The 10,767-nt window shown below is 30.5% G+C and overlaps 2 protein-coding genes across 2 annotated transcripts; both read left to right on the top strand.

Annotated features, from left to right (window-relative positions):
• Positions 1-262: 262 nt before the first annotated feature.
• Positions 263-5,218, top strand: LOC149898238 (chymotrypsin-like protease CTRL-1; the record flags this gene model as incomplete). Its single annotated transcript, XM_090115514.1, has 10 exons — positions 263-275; positions 674-822; positions 1,232-1,383; positions 1,833-1,915; positions 2,312-2,529; positions 3,083-3,253; positions 3,619-3,768; positions 4,220-4,392; positions 4,624-4,701; positions 5,007-5,218. Coding segments are annotated over 10 exons (1,386 nt in total), but the record flags the coding sequence as incomplete, so codon positions are not given.
• Positions 5,219-5,571: 353 nt separating this feature from the next.
• LOC149898239 (uncharacterized) lies at positions 5,572-9,246 on the top strand (the record flags this gene model as incomplete). The annotated part of the gene is made up of 10 exons (XM_090115268.1): positions 5,572-5,599; positions 5,712-5,830; positions 6,142-6,293; positions 6,470-6,552; positions 6,654-6,871; positions 7,182-7,349; positions 7,676-7,858; positions 8,249-8,421; positions 8,658-8,735; positions 9,111-9,246. Coding segments are annotated over 10 exons (1,338 nt in total), but the record flags the coding sequence as incomplete, so codon positions are not given.
• Between the last annotated feature and the right edge of the window lie 1,521 nt (positions 9,247-10,767).

The following is a 10,767-nucleotide window of genomic DNA, read 5'->3' on the forward strand; positions in this document are numbered from 1 at the left end:
ATTTATGAGAAAATAATTTTGACTGAGTACATTAAAAATATTTAAGCATTAAAATATAATTGATAAATTATAAAACAATGTACCTAGTTAATATTCAAATGCTGTCTAAATGACATTTTATAAAAAATAAAAAGAATTCGATCACGAACGGGATTCGAACCCGCGTTTTTTTGCCATACCGGGGGAACGTCTAGCCTTTAAAGTTTAGGTAATCCATGTCACTCCTCAGCAATCGATTTAAAAATCAATTTGTTTTTGTTTTTTGTTTTTTATTAATAATACAATGTTTGTTTACGAAAAAAAAAATACTTTCTAAAAATCAACTTTCAAATTCAAAAAGATATCGCTCATATTTTTGAGAGTCTCTGAAATATTTTTTGTCAGGAAATTCAGTTCGCCACTACTTTAAAGTAAAAAATAATAATATTCATCGCGCTCCAATCAAAACTTCATACCATCCGTGAAATTGTATATTTATCAAATGTTTTGAATCAAATCCAAATGGATGACGAAATAATTTGATAAATTATTGTGTCTATATGAACATGTTTATTTTTGTTTACCTTTTAGTTTTACAGTTTTTAAGTAAGTACTTACTAAATAACTTATTGAAAGGTAATGAGAATTAATTAACCATACTTTGTGAATGTAATCTTATTCCGTTTATTTTAAGGTATAAAATCGATTGATGTTGCAACCACAATACCTAATTATGTACAAAATATTATCTCTAAAACGAATATCAGTGATATTAAAAATATTATAAACGGGAGCAGAAGAATTTTAAATGGAGACGAAGTGAGAAACAATAGACCTTATATGGTAAGATAAATATTCTGTAGAATATGCACTACTTACTTATATCAGTTTTTCAATTAAAATGAAGGCTTGATGATGAAGCTCTTTTTTTATTACAAGAGCCAGAAAATCTGAGCTGCGTTGGCCCAGAAGTGAAGATTTCCTACTTGAATAGAAAGTGAAGGTTTCTAGACCATATGACCGTGAATTAAATAGAGATTTAAAATTTTCTCCATATTGTCCATATCACCAATTAGTGTAAACTGTAAAGCATTATAAAGCTTCAAAAATTTTATCATTTGCCAATTGCCTATCCAATTTATGTTCCAAACCTTTTTACTATTCTAATACTTATATGCTCTATGAAATTTTACACAATAATTATTATTAATTATATCGTAAATCATGTATTTCTCTTCATTCTTATTTAAAGGTATATTTAAAATTACCATCAAACAATCCGAGATACAAAGACTTCCGTCGATGGGTCTGTGGTGGTGTTATAATACATGAGGAGTACATCCTCACGTCAGCGGCTTGTATAGAAGACGCTAAACACTTTTATGTAGTTTCAGGCACTTATAGGTATTGTATTATTATGGTCTGGCTTTGCTTTGCTGGTTGAAAGTTTTACATCAGTATATTCTACCTGTTTACCGAATTCAGCTAAATTAGGCCGTAGTTTGTTTGGTTTGAAAAGCAATAAATGAATCACGCCTAAAATACGTATATATACAAGCATGAAGCATTGGAATTACTTGCTATTTCTTGTACTTTCAAGTCACCTTGTTCGCATCTAATCCATAAGTACTAATATTATAAATGCGAAAGTAACTCTGTCTGTCTGTCTGTCTGTTACTCAATCACGCCTAAACTACTGAACCAATTTGCTTGAAATTTGGTATGGAGATATTTTGATACCCGGGAAAGGACATAGGCTACTTTTTATTACGAAATATGTACCACGGGCGAAGCCGGGGCGGACCACTAGTGAGTAATATATTACATATTAAATTAACAAATAACATTTTCAGATATAGCGAAGAAGATGACAGGATTAGTAATCCATGTATAAAAAACGGCGCTAAAAAAGCCGTTTGGAAGTGTGTGCCCCGAAGTAAGACATAATGCATTTAATAAAAAAATAAATGCAATAAAATATTACCCTTGAAGTAACATCACCGCCACTAATTCTTCAAACTTTCTTTCTCACAATCAGACTATTCGAATTAACAATTCAAATTCAAATTACATTTATTTCCAAGAATGCAGTTACAAAATATGTATATAGGTTTTGTTATTACAATCCTAATTAAGTACAGAACAAGCTTTTACAATTCGTCTATATTCTCATGGACCATGGAATTACGCTTTTCATAATCTTGAAACTTGCCCACTTATTTTAAAACGAAGCTAAAAAACGCAAATTTTTTCAAATGAAGAACAACATTTCTAATTTTCCTAATGATCTAAATTCTAATTGTTTAACCAGACATTTAAAATTTACCTTCAGACTACGTTTTCGACGGCCACGAGAACGACAACATACGTTGGATGAACAACGACATAGCGATAGTTAAGGTAGAAGATGACTTTGACTTCGACCGTCGTATACGCGGCTGTGACTTTATTCCCAAACCCATTTGTTATAATAACCAGAGCAGTAGGTTGGAGGATCCTGGCACTATTGCCTCTATAGCTGGCTGGGGGAGCACTAAGAAGTATAATGATGTATGTACATATAGTAATTTGAATAGAAATAGTTATTAACTTTCCTAGCATTTCTGTTTAAGCACAAAATTTGGTGTAGCATTGATGAAATGTAGAAGTTAATCTTCGTTATCAAAATATCAGTCACTTATATAATTTAACGTATTTATAATGAGGTGGTGAGTGAGGCTTGGATAACATTTATTAAGATGTGATAAATTCTGCTCATCCTGGTTCAAATACAGAATTGCCTTCCGCAGAATTTTACTATCTACCTACCTATTGAATTTTATCACAATAAGCCTACCTAGTACCTACGTCTGGTCACCATCTTGTTCATGAAAAGAAAAAACATAACAGACAGTACATTTTTATTACGTATTTTTATTGTATAGACGGTACCTATTTACAGTAATAATTTCATCTTGCATTGATTTGTGAAATTATGAAGTGGTAGTGCCTACTTATTAATTAAATTAATATCCAACATCTTTTCTTCCTTTAATCCTTTACTTAAAATAATGAAGAGACATTCCACAAATTAAACAAAAATATTTACCTATCAACCTTTCAGTGGGTAAATCAACGCAGTAAATCAATATCCCAAGATCTGTTACAAACAGATGTTATAATAGTCCCCAAGTCGAGATGCAAGCAGCGCTGGGGCCCGAGATACCACAATATTATCGATAATTATATGATTTGCACTAAAGATAATATTCCTGAATTGAGTGAAGCTTGTCTGGTAAGAATTTCTTTTGTATGAAATGGTATATAATATAAACTGTATCTGCATCGGTAAGATAAATGATAGTCGATAAAATATATTGTTTGATCAAGACATAAATTACATATTGTAACAGTGATATCAAATATCCTTATTTGAAAAATATTTATGACTAAAATACTGACAAATGTAAGGTCCAGTAAAAAAAAAATATGCCTATTGCCTAGCTTTTATTAAAAAGAGGAAACATTTTTATGCTTGTAACGTTTTAACATAAAAAATACTGGACCTTTCTTTCATGGCAGAAAGCTGTATTGCCTGCCACATCGGCATTTCATTATATTTATGAAATATAATTTTACTCTTATTTCAATAACTTTAAGGAAAAATACGCTGACTGTACGGATATAATGTACTCCGGTGAGCTAGGTTCAGGGGAGAGAAGGTCCAATACAAATGACAGTTTAGTTCACTCAGCATTCCATGATCCTGATTGGCGCAGACGTTTGGCGGGAAGTGGCGGGTTTTGTGAGGTAAATACATATAATATTATCAAATTTACTTAATGATCTTACCTTTGGTAGGTTGTACTAATATTTGCAAACCAAAAACTGCTAAAAAAACTTTTGTTAAATTAATCGCACATGCGGTAGAAACAATAGATACTTAACTAATCTAAATATTGATGAGAAAAAAAAATCATCACAGAATTTGATAATTTTTCATAAAATTAACTAATGCTTATAGTTATTTCAATTTACTCTTCTAAAGATTGAACATTATGGAAGTGATGTAGGACTTGTAGACTAAATATTGTAATACCGAATTACTTATTTCTTCGTAATCATTAGGTACATCATATATTTCTTCTATATTCATGTAACTTTTTCTAGACTAGTCTCTAGATCATCTAAAATTAAAAATTGATATAGCTATCAGATAATATTTATTTAGTATGTGGTTTATCCTTATATTAACTTCTAGAATGATCACGGTGGTCCCCTTGTTCATGGTAGTGGTCCAAATGCCGTGGTCATTGGAGTTATTTCAGCCTGTCTTGTAAAGGAAAGAACCAATCGATGTCATGGACCATTTTTATATACCAGTGTGTTTAAGAATAGAGTCCTCATCAACTGCGCCATTTATAAGGATACTAAGTATATCTTGATTTAATATATTTATTTTATAAGAGTAATAATTAGTTTCTTAATTAAAAATACAGTAAAGAACCCTTTTTTTAATAATAACTAATATACAGTTTACTTGATGAAACTTAAAATTATATTAACTCAAATCAATGTAACAATGTTTGCAAACCATTTTACATAAAGTAACATTTAAGTTGAGATAAGTAATAAAATAATGATAAGTAATCTGCTGTGTTTCAGAGGGGATTGTTCTAAGCTATTTAGAACTAGTGAAACTCATATAGAGGAAGATATAAGTTGGGCTGATCATCCAGATGGGTAGGTGTTTATGGATAAACTATTTAATAGTTAACGATGAAAAATCAAATTCAAACGCTTTTCTTATTAATTATTATATATCTATAGCCTTTGATTCTATCCAAATAATTACAAATTACAAATCTTCTCAGTAGAACAACCTGAATTATTTGCAGAAAATACTATTAAAATGGTTTAAATAGCACTAAATATAACTGCTGTATTAACAGTGATGTTTACTTTGTAAATTTATTAACCACCAAGAAAGAAAAGTAATTATAAAGAAACGTGATCACAACTGTAGCATAAAACATTTTTTTTTACAGTCCCGCCAAAAACGAAGTTGCTAAATCGAGACGTAATAAAGAAGAAATACAAACCAATAGTACATATACAACAGTAGAAACGCAAACAAATAAAAATAAATTTGAAAAAGTTACTCCATATGATAAAGTAATGCAACATGGTGGAGTCGTACTGAGAGCTTCAGATCATGTATTTAATGAAACGAATTTAAAACAATAAATATTTAAATTGATATTAGTTTTATTATTTATCCCCTGATATATTTATGTAGATAGATAAAAATAGTTTATTTTGCCGAATTACAATCAACAATTAATACATAATAATAATATAGTTTATCTGAACTACACCTAAAGTATTGTATATGTAGGTAGTTTTATGATTGATAGTAAAATAGAAAAGCATGTAAACAAATATTTTATTCCGTTATCAATAATTGAAATATTTTACAACTTCCTGTGCAGTTAGGTTCAGGAATTTTAATTTGATATATTTAATTGTAAAAGTCACATTTGTTTGCAAGGCGTATAATTGGCTCGAACAAATCTCCATGTTCATAATTTACTTTTCTCATTTTGTTTGAAATACAACATGAACATATTTTTCTTTATTTGTGTTTGTTTAAATATCTTCTGTAAGTAAATCTTTAACATCATTATCCACATTTTCATAATCATCTGTAAAATTATTTATTTATTTACATTTGGATAAAGATTTTCTTCCAGATGTTGAAGCAATAGAAGTTGCAACTCAAATTCCACCTGAAGTCAACAAATTATTAAATTTAAACGAAACAAGAAGAATTATTAATGGTGAGGAAGTAACTGAAGGAAGACCTTATATGGTTAGTATTTATTTAGATACTTATTTGTACTTGAAATTAAATATTTAGTACACTTATAAAAGAACTTCAATTTATATACAATAACTAGCTGCTCCGCGCGGTTTCACCCCCGTGGCTCCACTCCTGTTGCCCGTAGCGTGATGAAATATAGCCTATAACCTTCCTCGATAAATGGGCTATCTAACACCGAAAGAATTTTTCAAATCGGACCAGTAGTTCCCGAGATTAGTGCGTTCAAACAAACAAACAAACAAACAAACAAACTCTTCAGCTTTATAATATTAGTATAGATAAATAACAACGTGTTGTAGGTCTATTTGAAACTACCACGAAGTAATAGCAAGAAACCAAATTACCGATCTTGGCTTTGTGGCGGCGTTATTATACACGAGGAATATATTCTCACATCAGCTGCATGTATAGAAGATGCTGAACATTTTTATGTAGTATCTGGATCTTATAAGTAAGAAAATCACTAGTTACCTATTATATCTCATCCGATTGAACGCAAAACAAAGATAAAAAAATATAACATGAACATTATTAGTTTGTTTAAACATCTATAATCTAGACCTAAGGCATGAAAAATAATTAAGGGTAAAGATATTATACGTACCGTGAATCTTGATAAATTTACAGGTATTCTGATGAAGATGATCGATATAATAATCCTTGCATAAAAAATGGTGCTAAGAAAGCGATATGGAAATGCGTTCCTAAAAGTAAGTAACACTTGAATAAGATTTTTCCTAGTAAAATAACAAATTATTATATAAAAAATGTCTAGAGAACTAAATATTGCTAAGTAATTCTGTAATTTTAGACTACGTATTTGATGGTCACGAAAATGATAACATTCGATGGATGAATAACGACATCGCTGTAGTAAAGATAGAAGACGGCTTTGATTTCAATAGACGTATTCGTGGATGCGATTTTGTGCCTAAACCCATTTGTTATAATAACCAAAGTCACACTTTGGAAAATCCTGGCAATGTTGTAACTATTGCTGGGTGGGGAACTACTTCTAGATATAATGAGGTTTGTAAAACGTCAATTCTACGAAATATGATCAGTTAGTTATTTATTTCAATCAAAAATAACAGATTTTTCTACATTTGCGTCTAAGGGACACGATGTGATTTGCAGATACAGTTCTGAATTTTGTTGTAAAATATTGCTCTTAAAAAATAAAATCGTCTACCTACATAGATAAAGTTTTGTAGAAACAGACTTCTCGTTAAAAATATTTTTTAAACTTTCTAAAATTGAATACGTACAAACAGTTTGTCTATATAAGTAACTTATATCTATCTAAGTTTTAATAATAGCTGATGCAACACTATTTTAGTGGGTCAACCGCAGAAAGGAAAACCAACAGAACCTTCTAGAAGCCCACGTCGAGATCATTCCTAAGAATCGTTGCAAACGCCGTTGGGGAGCTCGATACCACAACATTATTGAAAACTATATGATCTGCACCAAAGATATCGGCCAAACAATGTCAGAGATTTGTAATGTATGGCTGCATTTCTTGTTCTTTCTTTTGAATTTCTTTAATAGTGTTTATTATTTCTGTGTGAGAGAGTAAAATATTTTCCAGTAAATTATTTGAAATTTAAATTTAGATATGTTTATTATTATTACATTAAATACAATTTTAAAATTATTGTGCTGTAATCGATATTATGAAAAGCATACGTACATTCGTGATTAAACGTTTGTCCTACTAAATTAGAGAAAAATCGTGTATAGATGAAACCTCCTTGTATAATTTACAGTTTATATTAAGACCAAGAAATACATAATTTAGATTTTAAAAACTTTGAGAAAAAATATTTACAGGAGAAATACGTAGATTGCCAAGACATAAACTACTCAGACGATGAAGACCTAAGAAGAGACATTAAATCTGAGCAAATACCAACCAACCTTGTGATGCATTCCGCTTACCACAATGAATCTAATAAAAATAGTGGTAATGAAACCAGGAGATATGTGTCTCAGGCTGATGGTGGATTTTGTGAGGTAGGTTATATTTACATAAAATTTTATAAAATATGTAATTGTTTAACCGTACAAGACGTTTAGATTTAATGCGATTCTTTAAATGTATGGACTATGGAGTTTGGAAATTGCTAAATGTTCCTTTTTTATCTAGTGTTGGATTATTTATATCTTCTTTTAATTTCTAATTTAAATCGATACTTAAAATTTGATGCTTAAGATGTTCTTCTGAGCTAGTAAACGTTTCATAAGTTTCTATATCTATTGCTGAATGATTAATTTCGTTAAATATAGTTACATGTACAAAAACCAACTAATCATTTAATCGCATAGTTTGCACTTACGGCTGTCTGTTTTAATATGTATCTATTAGTTCATAGTTTCTATAATTAATAATGAATCCATTTGCAGAATGATCACGGAGGACCTTTAATTTATGGTGAAGGAGTAAATTCAGTAGTTATTGGAGTAATATCTGCATGTCTTGTGAAAGAAAGAACCAACAAATGCTACGGACCATTCTTATACACTAGTGTCTTTAAAAACCGACAGTTTATATCTTGTGCTATTTATAAGGATATTGAGTAAGTTGGTGTATGAATAATGTTGTGCTTAAACTGAATTTAGATGTCTAAAAATTACAGAGTAGTATCTACAATAACAGGCTACAAGATTATGAAGAATGCCTTCCTTAAATGCCTTCCGTACTTGATAACAATCCATAATTGATTATTTTAATAGGATAATATACTAGTCAATAGTAAATAAAGCGTTTGAATATTTTCAATGTGATCGTTTTTAAGCTATATTTTTTTTTCAGACCTAAATGTAGACGCCAATTCCGTTCAGGAGTCACACACGAAGAGAAAGTTTTGTCGTGGAAAGAACATCCTGATGGGTAGGTATATTTTACTATTAAACTTATCCATATCTTATCTATACACACATACCCTTAATTTTGTGTGGATTATTCGTATTCATATTTACCGATGTCATAATGAAAGATTAAATCATGGCAAGAGTATCTACTCCGAATTATAAAAAAAAGACGTGTGTCACTCGGGGACTGCCGCGGTAAAGCTATTGCATGCTATGCCTTCAAGCCACACCTCCGCGCCCGTCCCCGTGGGGAGCGTGAGGTTTTTCGTTACTAAATTTCTGGATGCGGTCCCCGCGCTCAAGGCCCGCGATAGAAGCTATGCAATAGCTTAAAAAAACTCTTTATCATAATAACCCCATTGATACAATATAAATCAAAGCCTTTTATCCACAGCCCAGCTAAGAACGAACTAGCTGCAACCGTCGGTGAAGGCATTCCTCCAGTTGCTGACGATAAAGTGTTCTCAAGCAGCGGCTTCATCATGCGAGCTGATGACCATCGAGTTGCTAATAAATCACATGTATCTTGAGTTTAAATAAATATTGTGTTGATGGAGATTGTGTTTTTATTGATCCTTTTGCCCTAACACGTGTTAAAAGATTTTAAAATCCTAAGTTAAAATCAGAATTTTATAAAATATAATTATAGTGTCTTTAAAGTTCAGATAACACTGACTTAGACACAATAATAAATATGTAAATTATATGGGTCTAAAATCCCAAGGAACGCTACTTATTTTATTATTATTACTTATAAGACATTCTAGGTAACTTCGAATGGAACGAAAATTCAAAATACATACAAACTTAATTCGTATTAAATAGCGTATGAGAATCAGAAACATCACCCCACTCAATAGGTACCTACTTGTAGATAGGTAGGTACATAGTCTATACTAATCTTTCTGATTCTTATATATTAATTATTAATCCATAGATACTAATCATACAAATAAGCTTAAGAGTCATCATGTTTGGCAAGTTAAACTCGGGACCTTCTAGATTATTTCTAAAATACTTTTATAGTTGGATACTAATATGTGCTACCTAGTTACTTACGAGTCTTACGAGCGAAGACGGGGCATATAAGTTGATACTTAAGAATAAAAGAATAAATAAAACGACATATTTTTATTGAAATCATTTATCTATACATATAATAAAATCGTAGGAAAGTCAAAACTGTACATTGAATATTTTTTTAAAAGAATACATAATCCATGATCTATAATCGATATAGAAGCCAAAAATATAGTTTTTAGAATTTTTGTCTGTTTGTCTGTTTGTCTGTTTGTCTGTTTGTCTGTTTGTCTGTATGTTTGTCCGAGCTAATCTCGAAAAGTACTGCATAGATTGACTTCAAATTTTGCATGAATATTACTAACAGGTCGTGTGAGGTTTTTTTAAACATATTATCATGCTATCACCTCCGGGGGAGGAGCTGTGAACCTTTACTTTTCTTACGTATTCCGTGTACTACGACAGCGTACAATCTAAAGACTCATGTTTAAATGTTGTTTTTGAGTAAGCCATGCTATTATCTAGCTTTACACTATAAAAACTACGTCATTTACGTAATTTGGGCAGAGAAACTGTTTAATGAATCTTAGTACTATAAAGACAAATTTGATTCAGCGCCATCTATGAGATTTCGTAAAAATCAAATCAATTTACATGTTATCACTACTGAACTCAATGTTAAAAATTAATAAGTTAAATATAATTATGTTATTTATTTATTTAACTTTTTAACCCATAATAAATCTTCCCTTCCCTATAAGGTGCGCTTATATAATTCGTGTGAATATACTACATTTTTAAAAGTGAGGGTAGATGTATATTATCTTAAGTCAAACTAGACACCATTATAAGTAAATAAATAAAATAAATAAATATTATAGGACATTATTACACAAATCGACCTAGTCCCACAGTAAGCTCAATTAAGGCTTGTGTTGTGGGTACTAGGCGACGATAAATATAATATTTAATAAATACATATATATAGATAATAACACCCAGACCCAAGAACAAATAATTGAGTTCATCAC

This window comes from Colias eurytheme, chromosome 23 (genome assembly GCF_061535395.1).
Source record: "Colias eurytheme isolate Ceu_HAF_F1 chromosome 23, ilColEury1 Martin Lab GWU primary, whole genome shotgun sequence".
In the NCBI taxonomy this organism is placed as follows: domain Eukaryota; kingdom Metazoa; phylum Arthropoda; class Insecta; order Lepidoptera; family Pieridae; genus Colias; species Colias eurytheme.